The sequence below is a fragment of the Fusarium graminearum genome, chromosome 4, assembly GCF_000240135.3.
Source record: "Fusarium graminearum PH-1 chromosome 4, whole genome shotgun sequence".
NCBI classification, from domain to species: domain Eukaryota; kingdom Fungi; phylum Ascomycota; class Sordariomycetes; order Hypocreales; family Nectriaceae; genus Fusarium; species Fusarium graminearum.
This window is the reverse complement of record NC_026477.1, coordinates 6,232,883-6,252,569: the sequence shown is the minus strand read 5'-3', so window position 1 is coordinate 6,252,569 and position 19,687 is coordinate 6,232,883. Positions and strand designations below refer to the sequence as shown.

The following is a 19,687-nucleotide window of genomic DNA, read 5'->3' as shown; positions in this document are numbered from 1 at the left end:
TATAGTAATCACTGCTACGATGTATCTCACATTGCCTCTACTTCCCCATCAGTCAAACCTCTCAGGAAAACTAAGCCAATCACCCAAGTCCTCATCCCAGTGTCTGAAAACTTGATCCTCCTGATGCCAAGCCCAGTAGTCATCTTCCATGTCACTGTATTCGGAAAACTCGATCTCGGGAGGTGTTAGAGGCTCTCCTCGCATATAGGCATCTTCAACGCCTGGACTGACAGCTCTCAATGGCCTGTCCTTCGAAGCAATAGCCAAGCATCCTATCTTGTCTTCTAAATCTTTTATTCTTACAGGCTCCGTAGCTTGGTCGCTGCTTTTGTGAACGTACTTGATCTTCTCAGAAACGGGACCAATACCATCGTTCTCGGCTGGTAGGTCCCGGCCCCGAGCTTGACCATGTTCTCGACATACACGTTCTGGGTCGTCCAATGTATGTTTATGTTGTATATTATGACAATTTGGGGTGTCTACCTTGGTCACTTGACCTTTTACACAGTCGGGCTTCCGCTCGTGGCATAGCTGTCTTCGGCGGCATCTTGCTCTCGAGGAGGCTTCTAGGGAGCGAGCTTTGGAGAACACCATTCTAGGTGTTGCATGAAATTGTCCAATGGAAGGTATCTATATGGTGTCAGTGTCATATAAGGCTACAATGCGTCAAATCACGGTACCTGGTGCACTGCCTGACAACAGCTTTGTCTACCACTTTCTGGAGTTGCTTTCCTCCGTCCCAGACCATCTATAGATGAGGCCTTGGGAACAACTTTCAGAGCCATCAAATCAGCTTTCTAAGGCCAGTTGATGCAATTGTTTTTGGTGGCGTTGTTGGTGTTCCTAGAAGTTCCGTGAAAGACACCTTCCGATGCCTGTCGAATAGGTCAGAATGCAGTGAGATGCAGCCGTGATTGGCAAACTCACCGTCTATTTGATAGACGTCACTGGTTTAAGTAATTGATGAAGTCCATTTTGGGGCATGCATGGAGATCTTTATGTGTCGGATCTATGAGGCAGCTCCGAAATGGGCAGCATTCCTCTTGATTGAGGATGCGGCTCCTTACGAAAGCCAGGCGAATGTGTTTATTATTGAGGCTTATCCTGTGTAAACAGATACTTTATTGTGATATCAACTAGCAAAGGCTCTTTATTTCGGAGCCTGACGCTCGAGCAATATGCCTCTAAGAGGCGCAGCAACCAGTGGTCAAGCTAGTCAACCCGATATGCAGTCGCCTAATAAATTGAGGTTGAAACTACATCAAGGCATATCATAAACTCATGGCAGCCACATGTGTTGAATGTAACTGTGATTTAAAGTGAGACATGGCATAATTGTGATGGAGCGCATTTTCAATCATGTATAGCCAGTCTAGATCGCACAAGTCATGAAAGGCAGCTCTGATTTCACCGCACTCTCTCAGCACAGCCTCCATCGACTCGGTAGACAGAGGCTGTGCATCGCAGCCGGCGTCAAAGACCATCAAAAGACCAGTCAAGAGCCTTGCTTTCGCCTTATTTCGCGGGAATCAGGACTTGGGCTGACACCCTGGACAGATATGCCTAGGGTTCGCGAAGCATGCTGCAACTTAATGTCACTCAATGACTGGATACTAACACTTGCATATTGATAACCATGCCTGCAACGATGAGATGTTTGGGAAACCCTGGCGAATTTGTTTCTCTACTTCTCTAGCATAGATATACTTGGCTTAAATCCGGTTCGACTAAACTGCAGCATTCCATTACTTCAAGTTTCACGCTTTAGCTCTGGCAACTTTCACAACTGCTACAACCGTTGTTATTCTTTTCTTACAACGTCCAACAACATTATAATCAGGCACTTCTATTCTCTGCCTAATATCCATTTTGTCAATACAACCAAAATCATGACCCCGCCAAACCGACAACGTAACCCAGCTGTGACCTCTCGGCCTGGCCGCTTGAAACTGAGTGTACTTGAAGATACTATCAGACAGGCTTCGGGTCGTTCGCGGTCACCCGCGAGTCTCAGTCCTATTTCCAAAGACCGACTAAGGCGTCGAAGTAGTTCGTCTGTTGCCTCCCACACTGTCGAATCAATCCGTCGACGTAGCAAAAGTGGAGGGCAGGTGAACAATTTGGTTTTCCCAGACCAGTCCATACTACCCCAACGACAAACTTCACAGTCATTTTCACCTTTGGTTTCTCCGCAGGAATCTTCACCATTTCCCGTATTTCCCTTTGACGAGTCCGCCATTTTCACGGATGATGAGCCGCCAAGCCAAGGACAGTCTCCTGTTGCACCTGTTGCACAGCCCTCCGGGCATAACTCAAACTGGCAACTCACAGCACAGCCCCTTCAGACTCTTTCGAGAGCTCACTCAGCGAAAGTCAAGGACGGTCAAATGATTCGCATCAATCTCAAAACACAAACTACCGAAGTGCCTTGTATCGCAAAATGCTATCTCACTCGTTCGTCAAGCGTTGTCGACAATGATTTTGCTCGTAACTGGGGCGTCAAGATACATCCTGTTCCCAAGACAAGATGGAAAGATGCCAGACACTGGTGCATTCTGGATGTTGTTGATGTAGAAACAGTTGGAAGTATGCAGCAGCAACTGCGGATTCGACTGGGGAAACTCTCGGATCAGCGGTTCAATGTTGAGTTGGGCATTGATGCACTAAAGTCTCTTCGCCTGGCTGATGAAGTTGGTGAGTACCTAACTTGGAATTTATACATGTAGTCCGATTAGCTCAGTGAGAGAGATGGCTAACCCCAACGCAGAAGCAGTCTCGCCTCTCTCCAGATCTGCACCTCCCAGCCAATATCCATCGTGGGACGACATCAGCCCTTCCTCTTACATGCAGCCGCAACAACAACAACTTCAAGATACCCTTGGGCAATTTGTGTTTACATCTCCAACACCACAGCAGTTCAACACTGGCCGTAACCGAGCGTTGACAGTGCCTTCGGGAATACCATCGATCAGGGTAGATACTTCTTTTGTCAATCCACTGCCGGTCTCTATGCCAATTTGCGACTATGGGTCTGGTGAAGACTCTAGTTCGCCGTGGGATGCTCTATCTCTAGCATCTCAGTCATTTCAAGATGATGATAGAAGTGTCTGGAGCCCAGCGGTTTCTGAGTGCGGCGGTCACTCCTCGTCTTACGATACCTGTATGAAGTGACGAGTCAATTTGGTTACCTTTTACCTGTAGATAATCTCTTTCCTTTGTTTTCTTTTCTTGATTACAGGCAGGTTTTGTTTTATTCCCATGGTCAGGTTTTATTCCTCCCCTTTTAACGATACCCATCGTGGTGGAAAATACAGTATAAGTATAGTACAGTAGCGGTGGCAGCGCATGAATCAGGTCAAAAACAAATCAATGAATATTTCCATGTGACAGAAGAAGGCCACGTGCTTACATACAGTCTTACTTTACCATTAGATCGTCATTTTTTTGGAGTAACTATTTTCTTAGTCACCTTGTGACGCAACAATAAGAAACATTTTGTTGGAGATTCTCTTTGTCCCCCGCGTTACTGCACATTAAAAAGCTGGGGGAAACCTGCTCCACTGCGAACTGGCATGTGATCGGGCGCTAGAAAGAAGACGCTAAAAACGACGCCAAGCATGGGGCAACAAGATGCCTCGGTCCCCCGGTTTTTTAGAATGGGAAATCCGTCCCGCGCGTCGGTCTTCGGTCTTCAACCTACCAATGTAGCTTCTTCTCCTGTGACAACTCTCTTCTCTCACAACATCCGAGGTCTACCGGGAATCCCTCTGTATATTAATCCTCCCTCATACTACTTCTCCATCCAAACATTTCATCTCTTCCTGTCTTTGTCTTGCGCATTATACCCAGTCCTCAACTTCTTTACTACATCACCCTCAGTTACATCATAGCAAAAATGGGCGGTATGTTGAGCTGTCTTACGCTGCGCTTACCAAGATGACAAACTAACTCGGCTACTAGTCACCGACCGCATTATTCAGATTGGAGGCCAGATCTCTGGCAACCCGACCGCTGGCGGTCGCGAGAAGATCCTCCAGAAGAACCCTGATGATGTAAGTTCACAAGATGCGAAGAGCTGTCCCATGCGCCAGAGTTGGTCGCTAACATCAACAGATCGTTGTCACCGCCGCCTGCCGAAGCGCATTCACCAAGGGTGGCCGTGGTGGTTTCAAGGACACCCACGCTGCTGACTTGATGGCCGGAGTCCTCAAGGCTATCCTCGACCGTTCAAAGATCAACCCCGCGCTCGTCGAGGACCTATGTGTCGGCACTGTGCTTGCCCCCGGTGGTGGTGCGACTGAGATGCGAGCTGCCAGCTTGGTCGCCGGCTTCCCCGAGTCCATCGCCGTCCGAACCCTCAACCGACAGTGCTCTTCTGGTCTCCAGGCCACCGTCGATGTCGCCAACCAGATCAAGACTGGCATGATCGATATCGGTATTGGTGCTGGTGTTGAGAGCATGTCCATCAACTACGGTCCCGGTGCTGTCGGTGAGTTCTCTGAGGAGTTCGAAAAGGTCCCCGAGGCTGCCAACTGCAAGGTCCCTATGGGTGTTCTGTCTGAGCAGATGGCCAAGGATCTTGGTATCACCCGACAGGCGCAAGACACTTTCGCCGCCTCATCATACCAGAAGGCCCTCAAGGCCCAAAAAGAGGGTCTCTTTGACGAGGAGATTGCTCCCCTCAAGGTCAAGTTCGAGGACAAGGAGGGTAACACCAAGGAAATCACCGTCTCCAAGGATGACGGTGTCCGAGAGGGCATCACCGTCGAGTCCCTCGGCAAGATCCGCCCTGCCTTTGCCAAGGATGGATCCATCCACGCTGGTAACGCCAGTCAGATCTCTGATGGTGCCGCTGCTGTTCTTCTCATGAAGCGATCTACCGCTGAGAAGCTCGGACAAAAGATCATCGGCAAGTACGTCTGCGCTTCAATTGTCGGTGTCAAGCCCCTCCTTATGGGTCAGGGTCCCTGGAAGGCTATCCCCAAGGCTCTCGACCTCGCTGGTATCTCCAAGGATGATGTCGACATCTGGGAGATCAACGAGGCTTTTGCCAGCCAGTGCTTGTGGTGCGCCAATGAGCTGGGTATTCCTCAAGAGAAGATCAACCCCAAGGGAGGTGCCATTGCCTTTGGTCACCCTCTGGGTTGCACCGGTGCCCGACAAGTCTCTACCCTACTATATGAGCTGAAGAGAACTGGCCAGAAGGTCGGCGCGACATCTATGTGTGTAGGAACTGGTATGGGTATGGCTGCCATCTGGGTGGCCGAGTAAGAATGTACTATTATAATCAGCATTTATGAAGCACATTTGTATTTATTTCAATCTACATCTTGTTTAGAAACCGTCTATCCTTGTTCCGACATTCTTTTTGTTTGCAAATCCGATCAAATGTGTTCCCACCACCAAATCCATCAGTCCTAGTCCGACACTCTTGTACACTACGGTACCGTCTCGTAGCCACTGGCAAAGGCTATCTTCCGACTTTCTCTTTTCTTTATCCAGAGAGCTGCTGGAGCTCTTTCTGGAGTGGAAGAACGAGCCGGACCTGCGCCCTTCAGAGTCAACAGAGTCCATGGGGCTTGCTAGCGTTTCGCTGGTATTGCTTCCACTGCCAAAGACGGTTGACATAGAGCTCCTGCCATGAACATCCATCTTATCCATATCTGAAGTCAAAGACGTCTGGCTGCTGGCGAATCCGTCAGACTCTTCTATAGCCAAGCGATGAAGCATCACCAGTTCTCCCAGTCTATTGTGGCGAATTAGCTATGTCTTTGGGAGCAGCGACAAGTACTTACTCAACCATTTGGTGAGGGCCAACATTAGCCGCTATGATTTCACCCGCATCTTTGAGTACTCCTCTGATACTATCAACGACGATTACTCCACCTTCGATGGCATGCTTATGGAAATGTCGATGCGGCTTGTCGTCCCTCTTGGCTGCCAAATGTATCAGGTCTTCCGGCAACTCTCGATGGTCCGGCGTAAGACTTCCCACGGCAATGATAAGTCTTCCTTTCCTGCGGCCCTCATGAGACGTCAATATGGACCCATCAAATAGGTCCTTTTGTGACGTGGTGCAACAGTAGATTACATCAGCTTCCCTTATCTGCTCTTTTACCAGGCGTTTATACTCGTGGAATGCAGGGATCAAGAGTCCGAACTTGGTGTCTGACCAACCTTCCCGTTGCTTGATATCAGGGTCGATATTAGCGAACCGCTCCAATAATCCCGTTGCATTGTCGCTCCATCGATGATTAATAACATGAACCCGCTTAATCGTTTTGCCGCGCATCATGAGAGCAAGTCGAATATGCCAGTAGGCTTGGAGGCCACTGCCAAATACAGTCAATGTCTTGACATGATTACGGCGTGCCAAGAGGCAGGTTGAGGCCAATGCAGTTCGAAAGGCTGTCAGAGTAGTCGCATTTATGATGCCAAGTGGTGTTCCGTCTGATGTGAACAAGTTTACAACGCCAACTGGACTACGCTGCTCAGTCTCGTCAGAGTATTGACGAGCTTCGGGGCTGGTGGAAGAAACCACTGATACGAGTCAGACTAAGTGGTGAGTCAAAATAGAATCAGCTCACCTTTGCAACCCATTCCGCATGGCGCGCATGAGGGCATGTAAAGGGTTTCGGCCATTGTATCTGGGTGCAGCGTCGAGGTACGTTCTGGCTCCTGGAAAGCCTCCTCCAAAGCTGGTATTCCGGTAGAGAACTCGTGAAGGGACGACGCCAGTACATGGCGGAACTCTTCAAGCTCATCAACGTTCAGGCCCTCCAAGATGGAATTGACCTGATCATTTGAGAGGATTGTGAAAGTCATTGTCTCTGGTACGTTTCGAAAAATGGCCTGTAAAAGCAACAGGGAGAATTCAAACACGAGCTGCGACAATGGTACTAAAGTTGAACAATCAATAAACCGGCGATCCGGGCATTGTTGCTTGCTAAGCTTGGTACTTTGAGAAGAAGAGGTTAAGTGCGTTGAAGATGATGTAATAGTGTAGAAGTCGTCGGTAGTAGTTCGCACTTGCAGCAGGAACCACCCCACTAACCACGTTGTTGATAGATACTACCTGAAGGTATGATCTTCAAAAGCCGATGACCTCCCAAGTCTTAGGCTATAGACATAAACATCATAAAAGTTTAATCTAAATGCCTGCAAAATCTAACCTACTAATTTCGTCTCTTAGGCTTTAAACGGCCAGTGATTTGGTTTTCAAGGCGTATCTACGTGGAGCCACATGGTGATGTCCTAAAAGGATGCCTAGTGTCTAATACAGCTCCGAATAGCCTCATGTCTGATATCTTGATGCCTGCACAGACCTGTACAATTATGGGGACCAGTCACGCTCGAAAGACTCGTGAATAACCTTGGCAAAACAGCCAAGCGTCTCTGAGAAGGAGTCGGACTTGTAAGCGAACAACTCCGCTTCACTCAGTTCTGGGCGAGGCTTGGCAGTGCCGCGTATTCAATGTACGTAACTTGGCTGTGCAAAAGAATAAAGCTGCCTAAATGGAAAATAGCTAGCTATAGATATCAGAGAGCCAGAGCGCACAAAGAAAAGAGAAACGACAAAGATCGCGAAACGGAACCACATATGCTTGTTGTTGTGTTTCATCAAAGGAGCCGAACCCTTCAACGTCTCACATTGACTGCTCAATAGCGCACCGTCCATCCTCCTTACAGGGACCATTTCCCCCCTCCAGCTGCTCCGTACAAAAAATACGACTGCCCCAACCGCCAACGTTAGGTCCGACATCCACTCTCACCTGTCCGGTTAGCTTGTCGACATAACTACGAGCCAAGCCTTGCACCAGCCCCAATCAAAACTGGGGACCACCTCAGCAACCATTCCCATCCGTATTCCGTCCGTCATTTGCCAAAAGGCTACGTTCTTCATTTCTAGACCTTTCGTCGTCGTCACAACACAACACTGCGAAACCCACGATCAATCTCTCCCTCCACCTTACCGAGTCCATCTTCTGTCGCAACCTTTCTGCTAACGATACCACACTCTGGCAATTCGATCCCGCATCGATTCTCGTTCTCAATCTCCCTCGGCTTTTCGAATCCCGAATACGAACGTTCGACGTAAGCTGTCAATATGACGCTCAAAGAAGAGTTCCAGACGCGCAACTTCAGTATGTTGCTCTCAACGCATTGCGCTGTTATTCTCTAGTACTGATCATGATATAGGCATCTACGGACAATGGTAAGCTACCCATCCTCAGCTATATACAGCTTCAATCATAGCTCGTCAGCTATTAAGCTCCTCTTTGCGACTCGATCAATATCGAACAAACTGCGCCGTCGACAAGGGACTAATATTGTTTGCGTATAGGCTTGGAATTATTTCCATGATCATTTGTCTTGCTGTTGGAATCGCCAACATCTTCTCGTTCCATGTTGTTAGAATCATCTTTTGCGCTTTTGCCATGTAAGGCTCTCTCTGCATCATGTCATGCCACATGCATAAACTGATCATACACAGCGCATCGTCATTCGTCATCTTGTTTATTGAAGTCCCTCTTCTCCTTCGAATCTGCCCAACTTCTTCCAAGTTCGACGAAATCATTCGCAAGGTTTCGACCAACTACATGCGCGCGGGCGCCTACGGTGTCATGTCTGCTCTGCAGTTCATCAGCATTGTCACCGGCTCAAGCAGTCTGATTGCCGCCGCCGTCTTCCTGCTGCTAACAGCTCTCTGCTACCTCCTCGCTGGTGTCAAGGGACAGGCCTTTGTTGGCAGCAAGACCCTGGGTGGTCAGGGCGTCGCGCAAATGATCGTGTAAGCGCACCAACCGCCGACATTCCTGGTCGATTGAGTGACTGCAACCCGAAAGCGGCATCACTCTTTACGACCGAGCACCATAAAGAAGAATTGGCCATACAGTGGAGGTGGTCGGAGCTCTCAGTAGCTCGCTGATGAGGAGGAATGCTGATGTGAAAAAATCCGCTTATCTCGACGAGTGAGGATCCTGCCAAAGGCAGTGGCCTGTATACCCAGCTGGATTTGGCGTCTGGGATGAGGAACGGCTCATGTTTTGATTGAGATGCTATTTTTAGTGTACGAGTTTCGACGACTGTGTTATTCGAGTTACGTTTCGAAAATTGATTATATGCACCGCCCTTTTGGCAGTCTCTTGCTGCTGTGTTGATAATATTCGCTTGAAATTAGACCAATCTCCTGGAATATGGCACAGCAGCGAGTAATATTATCACCAGAAGGCCCTTATCGTACCCATAATACTGTGCTCAGGCCCTTGGAGTCACAGAAACCTGGACATTATTTGCCCAAGGGACCAATTAGTTCAGTCACTCTATGCCATCTTACACCTGCGTTTAGTCTATTTATTTTATGTATCCTAAGCGTTTATCTTACGGTTTCCGCCACGAGTTGCCGTTGAATTGAAATTGTGTGAACTTAGCTACAAGGTCTGTAACCCGAGTGCTCTTTGACGGTTGGCCTTAAGGTCATGAAGATTCGAATGCTATGATATTAGGTATGCCTCAGCCTATAAGTAACATAATATGGCTGTGTCCAATCCCCTCGTCGGCTCTGTTCCTCTTTATGCTGGTCTTGGTTTCACAGAAAGTACGCCTTCTGTTACTCATCCAGAATACTACGTAAAGGTGCCAGCATATCGTTCTGGTATCTCCACTGGGCCATTATTGACCACAGCTTCGCAGGCATCTCCATCAAATAGAGACAACAAGAAGAAGAAGAAGAATACGATGGCTTATCGCCAAAGAAGAAGAAGAACAAGTAGTTTAAGTGATGGTTGATCGCCAAGGGAAAAAAAGAAGAAGAAGAGTGGTTCAAGCGATGGCTGGTCGCCGAAGAAAAGAAGAAGGACAGCAGTTGTTTAAGTGATGGCTTGTCGCCAAAAAAGAAGAAGAAGTTAAGCAAGGAATGGTGTTGCATGGAGCTGCCTTGGGTGAGTTGTGACTGCATCCGAGTACGAGCAGCATCAAGTGATTCCTTGACGTTGGTTTGTCGCAGGGCACCAGTATGCTGCTTGCGTGACAGTTTGTCATCTTGGAAGAAAGGCAGGTCCTACAAGAACAGCAATAAGTATACTGTATGCCATTTTATATGAAAATATCAAACTTACGACAAGCGACTCTGGCTTCACGGCTGTTGCGGTAACCAGGTACATTTCGTTGACGTGAGTGATGTTTCTTACTTCATTCTCACCAGACAACTCTCAGGGAGAGAAGAGCTGGAAAGTTGTCGTGGACTGTCTTGTAAACATCATCGTCTTTTTGGAGAGCAATAGTGTGTACCATTCACCCTGCCAAAGCCTTTGTGGTATTCGCATCGTACTCATTGTCGTTTGACGCAGGCTTCGTTGATGGTGATGCAGGGCTAGCAAATATCATCAGCGTCATTCACCACAAACGTTTTGGAAGAGAGCACTCACATAAGCCGAGATAGCTATGTCTCGTTGTGTCCTTTGCAGCGGCCGCTCGGCCAGGAGTTTGAAGTCGCTCGCGGAGCGCTTGAGTGTGCTTGATGATGCTGCGGTTGAGTGAGTGGTGATGAAGTCGATTCTGTATTTCGAAATTGTGGGCCACGTGATCAACAATGCAGAATCCGGAGGTACCTGCCCAAGCAGGCAGACGGGATATATTCACGGAAGGCAGGTAGAATCGAAGATGAAGGTTATTAACCCAACGGCTGCCAGCCAAGGTGCCAGTCACTGGCAGTGGCAGTCACAGGTAAATCACAACAGCAGAATGTGACTCCATCAACTACCTAGGTACATAGCAACTCTAGAAACGCACTATAGAACTTCGCTACACTCTAAAGAACGAAGTGATAGGTGTATGTTGCTAATATATGTAGCAATAGACAAAGGTGGTTTTTTTTCATCGCCATCCCAGATACCATCTAGTCTAGACGGGTTGGTAGGAACAGCTTTAGGGACATCACATACCGAGTAGAGCTTCCTATTCCACGTACTTATCTGCCTAAGTAGGTAGTAAGTACCTACTAGCCTACCTACCTAGTCTTCATTGCTCCTACTATGCACATGTTCTATACTACTATGTACTTACTGTCTAACGAATGGTATGAAATGTTTGCCTGATTGGCCATGGACTACCCTTGCAGTACGATTCACATGAGCTGCTCTAAGAATATACTACCTGCACAATAATCCTTTGTTGTCTAAACTATGCCTTGTAGTTGGTACTTATACCTTCTTCGGTCTGCTGGTCACTTTAGAAATGTCTGGGTCAGTAGGTTCGTAGGTAATACGCAGAGCACCAGGACGGAACTAGGCCTGTCTCGGGTACCTGCAGCGGTTTACATGCAGCCCTGTTTATGGATCGTCGCATTTATGGACCTGGCAACAGGACCCTGAAGTAACCATTTGGTCCTTTGCCACAGACAACTCGGGGATATCAGAAGCGTTGCGCATACCCTAACTACCTAAGAGATGATATGATTTGACCATTTATACAATTTTGGATATGACCCTTAGGCTCCAGTGTTTATTCTTTTCTTATCCTAAAGCTTAGTGGTTCTTCTCTTGATACCCACTCACTCACTCGATAGCTTACCCCACGCCATTAATTCTAAAATACACGCCCCTCCACTCATACCACACACCTGCAGAGTATCCTGGTGCCATACAACACCAAGCTCACCAACAAACTTCCAGCTGGTTATGTTATCTTGCTATACTACGAGACTAAGATAGCCAATGGTGCTCAGAAATGTCCACTGCATATCTCCATCCTATGTTTACCTACCTGTGGTATCTCTTACTGGCACATCAAACCTCACGTCTCTGAAACTTTCTATGATCCCAGAACCATGACGGCCCAAGAAGGAAGACTTCCACGCTGATTCCCCGGTTCTAGATCCCTGTCGGTGAGAAATCCATGTCCTGTCGTTCCCAATTGTGGTGTAACTCCCTCACTAGGTAGCTAAGGTGATCACGCTCGTCTAACATTATCAGGGCCACGGCCGCTTTATTATCATGCATATGGTACTCGAACAGTAGTTTGGTCTGAATATTTCTGGTGTCAGAAAGATCACAATTCATGCTGACTGTAGGGAGTCCACTTCTTATGGTGATTGTCCCAAGACTCTTCGTGGGAGACTTTACCAGAGACCAAGCAGTTGCAAACACGGACAGAGGATGTCAGTCAACTCAAGAGTGCATACATCATTTGAATTAATCAATTTCTGGCGTACACTATCAATCTTTGGAAATAAATAAAGAGTAGTGGCCTCAGTAGTTTTACAGTAAAGTTAACAGAACATTACAATGGTCTCTCTTCTTCCTCATCTAACAAGAGGAAAAGGCTAAAATGACGTCCATAACTTTAACATCTATCGCATATGTGAACAAAGTCGGGTCTTAAATGTGGCATTTTATGAAGAGAAGCAACCAGCATGTTTATGCTGAGAAATATTATTCAACTTGTCCAGGAGTTTTACATCGGCGCTCAATATTATAAATCTGGCCAGCCCATTAAGACCAGCCACATTTTCACAATCACCCGCAATTTTCAACACATCCACTAGATGTTTGATATCCAATGGGCTGTTGTCTGTGCTGCTACCATTGCGGGTTCGTTTCTGATGAACTTGGTGACGTGGATGGTGTAAGCGAAACTGCTGAGCAACTGACCAGGCAATGAATACTTGGTCAAGAACCAGTTTGATGGTAGAGGCCGGCCAGTAGACGCCGCCAATAACGTTCTACCAAACTGTCTATGGAACGGCGGAGAATGATAGACCCAAACTTAGGATATAGATGACAAATAATCCAAGACGGCATAAAGTGATTAAATCATTGTATCAACGAGGCAAGTAGTGTCAAGCATTTTGTGACCGAAGTGTAACACACTTGAGCTACCGCTAATCATTATTTTCAATGCCATCTTTGGCTCTACTTGCTAACTAGCCAGCGATAATATTGTATCCGACGTTTGGGCGTCTTCGCTGTGGCACTGAAGTCACGAAATAATGGTTTGCCTTGAACGCGAGTTCGACGGGGTTTCTATGCATAACTCCGAAGAAACATGGCAGAGTGAAAAGTTAGAGAAGAGGTTGAATCGAACTGGTGTAAGCTGCTGCTATACCTATACTAATTATTGAACAACAAAGGGGCACTACTGTTTGGAGTTGGAACGAAAAGAACTAGGACTAACCGCAAGCCGGACTAGACACCAACAAATATTATAGAATACCAAATGCGTTGTCAACTTGCCTCCTTATTGTACTCATTTGCAAGTCACTGGGATTAACATGGGCAGTGATGGTTCCCTGAGCTCCCCAGCAGCGCTTGTTGGATGCTGGAGTTCACTACATGCCATTAGCAATACTACCACTGAAGTAATTGGCAATTTGATCTGCCTTTTGAGCTTTGTCTTATCGAATGGCCTTTCCGACCTTAATTACTTGCAATATAGCTATTGTAAGGTTGTTTGTGTTAGAAGTCTAGACTCTAGGTCTCTTGAATCGTAATCTCTAACTTGCTATTGCGTTTCTTCTGTGCTTCGTTCTGTTGAATGTCAAACTTCAACTCGCTATCAAGAGTCTCTTATGTATCGTTGAAAGAGGTCTCGGCGGTATCAAACGGGGCAGGGTCAGCATGCAACCCATGATCAGACTGCTATGATCGGTACCGTCTCCATATCAATTATCATCGCAAATAGTTCCTTGATGATTCCTGACCGATAGCCTAGTATCAGAAGGTAAATATATGCTTGTTATTCTAAAGATGGCTTAAGTCTCATCAATAGAAAGAAATAGTCAATCTATAAGTAGTGCAAGTGTGGCAATTTTACATGCACTTGTCTGCCATCTTCATATAAAGTATCAATGCGTTCACCTTAAACTCATTACTACTTCTCATTGTCTTGTGTATCAGAACTCGCACTGTTTAGTCGCAGCATCGTACATCATTTGTTTCTTTACATAATAGGGTGCTAAGAAGCTGTATTCCTCGAAATACATACTAACCCACGCCCCCAACTACAGTCCCCATACATCACAGTTGGCGGAACTACCTAGTGCTAGATCAAGGGCGAAGTAAAGTAACAAGTTCTAGATAGAGAGTAGAGGTGAGGCGGGCGTTTGGGTAGCGATGAACAGTTCATGACGCGGGTATCGTACAGATTCGAGGCCTTCCCTTGTACAACAGACGGAGGCTCCATTGGGTGCGTCTAATCCAGAGAAAGCTTGACACTGGGTACCTATCTGAAGGGCAAAATGATTCAGGTGTTTTTATATTATTTTAAGGTTGCCTTTAAAGGATTTATTCTTAGATTCTAAGATCACCTTAAGCTTCAAGATATTGCTCGAGAGAATACACTTCATCTTGATGTTTGACAACGCTGATACAAATCCTACTGCCAGGAGAAATAGACTCATTACTTAAATGGGAACCATCTTTGTTTGCTCAAGGAAAAGTCCCTTTGTCCGTTGGCTGGATTATGTGCGAATTTGTCGACTGTCTAGGGTAACCGGACCGGTCCTGGTTCAAATTCTCGGGGAACTGGAGGTTCAGTAGGTGCAGAAACATGGCGTCAGAGCGAACCTCTTTAGGAAAGCAACAGAAAAATTCAGTGGTGAGTGGATGTGGCAGACGGATGTGATTCGACTGGAAGATCGTGATTGTCAGATGCCTAGAGAAAGACAAAGTTTTGGAAGACGTCTTATTTGTAGCTCCGTACAGACATCCACCACGAGACTCTTGAAAGTCTAGAATCTTCAGGGTTCTAAGATCGTCGTTGGGCTTGACCTTGGCCGAGTCGAGACTGTACCTATTGCTAGTCACAAGAGACATTGTATCGTTGTTTAATTTGGAGCTTCCCGAACCGATGTACCTATTCATGGACATACCGACAGCGTTTTCACTTGCAATGCATGTTTTGTTGATAGTTCTTTTTAGCTGGTCAGACGACCGTCAACATGTTTACTCACCGTATTGTCCAGTAGAATGCCGTCGAGTAAGCGTCATCCCTCGACCTCTTGTGGACGACGCAAATAGCAACTGATAACGAGCATAACCGGGTCTAGTAAACCATCGACCATGGATCGGTTGGTGGGGAAGATGCTGCACGAGTTCCCCGCCATGATGAACGATGGCGGGTTGGCGGCAGCAAAGTGTTGAGTGCTGAGTACCGAAGTACCGGTAGCTACTCTGTAATTTTGTGCTGTTATTTATTAGGCTGAATGCTCATTGACAGCAATTAAAACATCCTGAAAGACAGGAATAGCTCCAGCATTGACTGTTGTTGCACCGCGCGTCTCAGGTTTCACTCTGTGACTGAATTGGATGGACACAAATAATCATAGACTCATGGAACTCGAGGAATTGAGCTGAGCAAAGACTGTTTCCGTTCAGGGACTGTGGCATCATTGGATGCGGGGTGCACTGTAGCCAAGTCTCCTGCAAGTGACGAAAATGCTTTGTTTGGCAGCTTCGAGGTAAGCTTCACGACATAGATCGACAATGGGTTGAGGTCATGAGAAGTACTCAATTCGTGTCCGAGTATAATTAGGACTGACAATAAATATCTGAAACCTGGATCTTGAGCTTCGCAACAAGTTCAGCATCTGAAAGCACTGGTAAAACATCCCACGGTCTCTTCAACTCCATCATCTAGTCACAGTATTGATCAGAAAAGTCCCACACCGTCTTACTTGGCGCCTTTATCCTATCCCTGTTTTCACATCTCTAGTGACGACGGGACAAAGTCACCAGTTCCCGGTGGCACTGGACTCGACTGGGTCCTTTCTCCCAACGACATATGTCACCTGGACATGCTCAATTTTGTCCTGTATTGATGATGCCAGAGTCGGGCGAGTAGGTAAATATATAAATAGGCCATCAACTCATCGGACCCTCATTGCTGTCCAGTAGCTTCTCTTATCTGTTTCCAAAACTCCTGCCAGATTCGTTGTTGCCGTTGATTTCTTCCTCTAACTAATACCGACAACTATATACCAATCACGGCTCTCCCATTGGTAAGTTTCTGTCCCTGAACAAAAGATCAAAATCGTATCGGTGTGCGACGGGCGCAACTCTGGCTGCGCCATAGCGGGCATTTTCCAATGCCTCTGATAGCAACGGATCCGATCCATTTCCAGGCGCCACATCAAGCCTGTGAATCGTGGATCCGATAAGCAACAGGGGCAGCTGCAACTTTCAGCACTGTCCACACTGTACTGTACTGCCAGAACTTGTAACCGGTTCAGGCACAGGCACACAGGCACATGGATGGGATCTGATGCGACAGAAGCTGGTTTGGTCTGGTCTGGTCTACTTTGGAGACCGACTACAAAAAGTCTTTAAATACCAGTCTTTCCCCCTGTCGCTAAAGGCGCCCCAAAGTCCATGCTATGCTCTTCAATTGCTTTGGTTCCGCACTTATCCTTTGATCTTCATACTAATCGCTTAGTCCTGACCCATTGTTGGTTGCTCTAGGTCCCATCACGCAGCCATCCATCGTCTTACACGCAAGCAACCAGACTACCTCTCTTATTTTGTTTCTGCAGTATTTATCTCTCGCTCTCCCCCGAGCTTCTAAACATCAGCAATGACCGCCGCCGCCATGCAACAACCTCCCGTTATCCCGCCTCGTCCGGCTAAAGGCCAGGACAACAACGAGTCCGCTGCCGACGTTCCCAAGATCCCACCTCGTCCCACGAAACGATCCGACCGCTCGATATCTCCCAACCCTGCTCGTTTCGCTCCTTCGCCTTTCAACGAGGGCATTCCCAAAAAGAGCCCTATTTCTGCCCGATTCAACCCCGGCGATGCTCAACAGGAGCCAATCAAGCGCCCTACCAGCGTCTCCATGCCTTCCATTGGCCAGGAGGGTGCTGAGTACAGCGCTGTGACCCATGAGATCAAGCCCGAAGAGGTTGAGGCCCCAGCACAGCAAGAAGCTGCCTCACCTGAACAGACACGTACCATCGCTGAGGACCTCAAGCTCCATGCTCCTAAGCCTTCTCTGCCAGCTCAAAGCGCTAAACAGCGTGTGCAAGCTGTCACCCGTACCGACTCCGACAAGGCAGCACAGTTCGGCATTGGTCGCCCCGGATCTACCCAAGCCACAAAGCAGTCAAGCACCAACGTTTCAGTTAGTGATGGCCGCCAAGAGGTTGAAGATGATCACGGCATCCCAGAAATCGGCCAACGTGTGCCTATGAACCCTCATTTGGGCGATGTCCAGGCTCCTTCGCCTGGCCCCGGTTCAGAGGAATACAAGAAGCATCACCACCGCAAGCACAGCTCTCGTGGTGGACCCCCAGGTAGCTACGGCCTTCATGGCCATGGTGTTGCTCCCCAAGATAAGCTTGATAAGGAATACTACGAAAAGCACCCTGAGGTCCTTAAGAGGGAACATCAGACCCCTCTGCATGATCGTCAGAATGACTTTGCCATGAGCAAGGATGACCTTAACAAGCTGGTCAGAGACACACGATCTCGTGGCGCGGGGCTGAGTAAGTACTATATCTGCTAGATAAACAGTAGCTAATAATCGCAGGCGCATCGGGCTACCAATCTACACCCACTGACGAGGTTGGTTTCCAAGCCACTGAAGAGTACACCTCCCGCCTTTCACCCCGCCCTACCTCTACCAGTGAAGGCAAGGTTCAGCCAATTTCATTCAAGTCGGAGATCATCAGCCCCGAGGGAGAACACACAGTGCACGTTGATGACCCTAAGCGCCCTGAGTATCGATCATATGGTGATGGCGATGCTGTTGTGGATGAGGAGCACAAGTACACTGCGCCCATTCTGGCCGAGGACGAGGTTAAGAACGACGACCATTCTTACAGCCAGCGACCTGCTGTTAACCCTGTTCATGATCGTCGTGACAGCGGTGACTTGGACGAGCCTCTCAGCCGCCCTCTGAGCAGAACCAACCGACCCAAGAGCAGGCCTACCAGTATCTACAAGAACAATGACTCTCAGGAGTTTGCTCCCACTTCCCTGGATGATGTTGAGGAATATGAGCCACTTTTCCCCGAGGATGGCAACAAGGATGCCCAGAAGCCAGCAACCGGTAACAAGGCCAGACACCATTTCCCCAGCAAGGACATTTGGGAAGACGCACCAGAGAGCGTGCACTACACAGTAGAGGTTTCGACCCCAGACCCAACTGGGCAGGCAGAGCCAGCAGAGGAGGAGGGGGAGTCCCGACGACGATCATCCGCTATGGACCGTCCCAAGACCCCTGCCCATCTCTTTGCTCAGAGACAAGAAGAGCTTGCAGAGCAGGAAGCCAACGGTCCTGTAGATGTCCAGCCTCCCAAGAGCCATGATAAGTCTATCTGGTACGAATCAAAGGAATCGGATTCCTTCCTCAACGACAATAAGAGACCTTCTATCGGCCAGCGATTCCCCAGTCGAGATATTTGGGAAGATGTCCCGGAGAGCCAGCTTTATGAGACTACCGTTGATTCTCCCCAGCCTCAGGTCGAGACAAAAGAAGAGTCTAAGGAAGAGCCTAAGGAGCAAAGCAAGCCTGCTATCCCTGAAAGACCGGTCAGGAAAGCATCTCCAGACCGTCCTGCGATTCCGGAGCGACCTAAGTCCAGGGTTGCAAACGATGATGCCAAGTCGAAGCCTCCTGTCTCAGAAAAGCCAAAACCTAGCATCCCTCCCCGACCCACCAAGTCCTCTTCAGGAGATTCGGTCGAGACCAAGCAGAAGCCCCCTGTGCCTAGCAGACCTGCTGGTAGCAAGATTGCTGCCCTTCAGGCAGGCTTCATGAGTGATCTGAACAAGCGTTTGAAGTTGGGACCTCATGTTCCACCTAAAAAGGAGGAACCCAAGGTCGAGGAGGATTTAACGCAAGAGAAGGAGAAGGTTCCGCTCTCGGATGCTCGCAAGGGTCGAGCCCGTGGTCCACAGCGCCGAGCTCCGGCAAGAAGTCCGGCTGCCGTTGCTACAACCGCCTCTGCCCAACCTACAGCACCCCCATTAACATTCTCTATCCCTCAGACCTTCTGGTCCATCAGTCCTGAAGGCTCTTTGTCCGTTTCTGGCGAGCAAACTCCTACTTCTGAGACTGTGACTGAGCCTACGACCGAGCCTGTATCTGAACCTGTACCTGAGTCCGTACCTGAGTCTGTCTCGGCACCTGAGCCTGTGGCTGTACCCGAACCCGAGCCTGCCTCAAAGCCAGAGCCAATTGAGGAAAAGAAGGAGGAGACAGTCGACGCCCCTGCAGCATCTCAAGAAGCGCTGCCCAAGTCGGAACCCAGCTTGGAGCCCAAGCCAGAAATCCGCGGCGAGCTTGAGTCAGAATCTGTTCCAGTGCACAGAGACCCTGAGCCTGCCGCTGGAAAATTTCCTCAAGAGGCCGAGCCCACACTCCCTGCACAGCAGCCCGCCGTCGAACCCTCTCCAGAGCCTGCCCAGGAAGCACCCGCTCCGGAGGTGCCGGCTCAGGAACCCCAGCATGAGCAAGAGCCTGTCCAGGTGGAGAAGAGTCTTGTTGCGAACACGGCTGGCGAGACTATCTTGGAGACGACTGTGGATAAGAAGGAGGGTGGTGATGTAGTTGAACCTGTTGGAGTGTCTGATGAAGTCAAGCAGTAAACGAAAGATGATAGCAATCGATCTCAGTAGGATATAGGCACATCGTAGACGGCTTGGCCGGCAATAACCACAAACTGGAAACTTGTCTTGAGTTCTTTAGT

At 48.3% G+C, this 19,687-nt stretch overlaps 8 protein-coding genes across 8 annotated transcripts; 4 read left to right on the top strand and 4 right to left on the bottom strand.

Moving 5' to 3' along the window:
* Positions 1-48: 48 nt before the first annotated feature.
* On the bottom strand, positions 49-547 carry FGSG_09501 (uncharacterized protein; the record flags this gene model as incomplete). The annotated part of the gene is made up of 3 exons (XM_011329916.1): positions 49-249; positions 304-428; positions 484-547. 3 exons carry the CDS (start codon positions 545-547, stop codon positions 49-51), a joined length of 390 nt encoding a protein of 129 aa, XP_011328218.1.
* A 1,195-nt stretch (positions 548-1,742) lies between these two features.
* On the top strand, positions 1,743-3,171 carry FGSG_09502 (uncharacterized protein; the record flags this gene model as incomplete). The annotated part of the gene is made up of 2 exons (XM_011329915.1): positions 1,743-2,694; positions 2,768-3,171. The coding sequence occupies exons 1-2, from the start codon at positions 1,890-1,892 to the stop codon at positions 3,169-3,171; spliced, it is 1,209 nt and encodes a 402-aa protein (XP_011328217.1). The 5' UTR covers positions 1,743-1,889.
* Positions 3,172-3,715: 544 nt separating this feature from the next.
* Positions 3,716-5,347, top strand: FGSG_09503 (3-ketoacyl-CoA thiolase). Its single transcript, XM_011329914.1, has 3 exons — positions 3,716-3,902; positions 3,961-4,052; positions 4,114-5,347. The coding sequence occupies exons 1-3, from the start codon at positions 3,896-3,898 to the stop codon at positions 5,269-5,271; spliced, it is 1,257 nt and encodes a 418-aa protein (XP_011328216.1). The 5' UTR covers positions 3,716-3,895; the 3' UTR covers positions 5,272-5,347.
* On the bottom strand, positions 5,335-6,825 carry FGSG_09504 (uncharacterized protein; the record flags this gene model as incomplete). Its single annotated transcript, XM_011329913.1, has 3 exons — positions 5,335-5,746; positions 5,796-6,540; positions 6,588-6,825. 3 exons carry the CDS (start codon positions 6,823-6,825, stop codon positions 5,335-5,337), a joined length of 1,395 nt encoding a protein of 464 aa, XP_011328215.1.
* A 999-nt stretch (positions 6,826-7,824) lies between these two features.
* Positions 7,825-9,456, top strand: FGSG_09505 (uncharacterized protein). Its single transcript, XM_011329912.1, has 4 exons — positions 7,825-8,144; positions 8,200-8,215; positions 8,345-8,440; positions 8,495-9,456. The coding sequence occupies exons 1-4, from the start codon at positions 8,108-8,110 to the stop codon at positions 8,793-8,795; spliced, it is 450 nt and encodes a 149-aa protein (XP_011328214.1). The 5' UTR covers positions 7,825-8,107; the 3' UTR covers positions 8,796-9,456.
* Positions 9,457-9,610: 154 nt separating this feature from the next.
* On the bottom strand, positions 9,611-11,104 carry FGSG_09506 (uncharacterized protein; the record flags this gene model as incomplete). Its single annotated transcript, XM_011329911.1, has 7 exons — positions 9,611-10,060; positions 10,119-10,141; positions 10,428-10,706; positions 10,792-10,810; positions 10,944-10,977; positions 11,013-11,031; positions 11,065-11,104. The coding sequence occupies 7 exons, from the start codon at positions 11,102-11,104 to the stop codon at positions 9,611-9,613; spliced, it is 864 nt and encodes a 287-aa protein (XP_011328213.1).
* Positions 11,105-14,426: 3,322 nt separating this feature from the next.
* FGSG_13600 (uncharacterized protein) lies at positions 14,427-14,813 on the bottom strand (the record flags this gene model as incomplete). Its single annotated transcript, XM_011329910.1, has 1 exon — positions 14,427-14,813. The coding sequence occupies one exon, from the start codon at positions 14,811-14,813 to the stop codon at positions 14,427-14,429; it is 387 nt and encodes a 128-aa protein (XP_011328212.1).
* Positions 14,814-16,569: 1,756 nt separating this feature from the next.
* Positions 16,570-19,671, top strand: FGSG_09507 (uncharacterized protein; the record flags this gene model as incomplete). Its single annotated transcript, XM_011329909.1, has 2 exons — positions 16,570-17,479; positions 17,524-19,671. 2 exons carry the CDS (start codon positions 16,570-16,572, stop codon positions 19,584-19,586), a joined length of 2,973 nt encoding a protein of 990 aa, XP_011328211.1. The 3' UTR covers positions 19,587-19,671.
* Between the last annotated feature and the right edge of the window lie 16 nt (positions 19,672-19,687).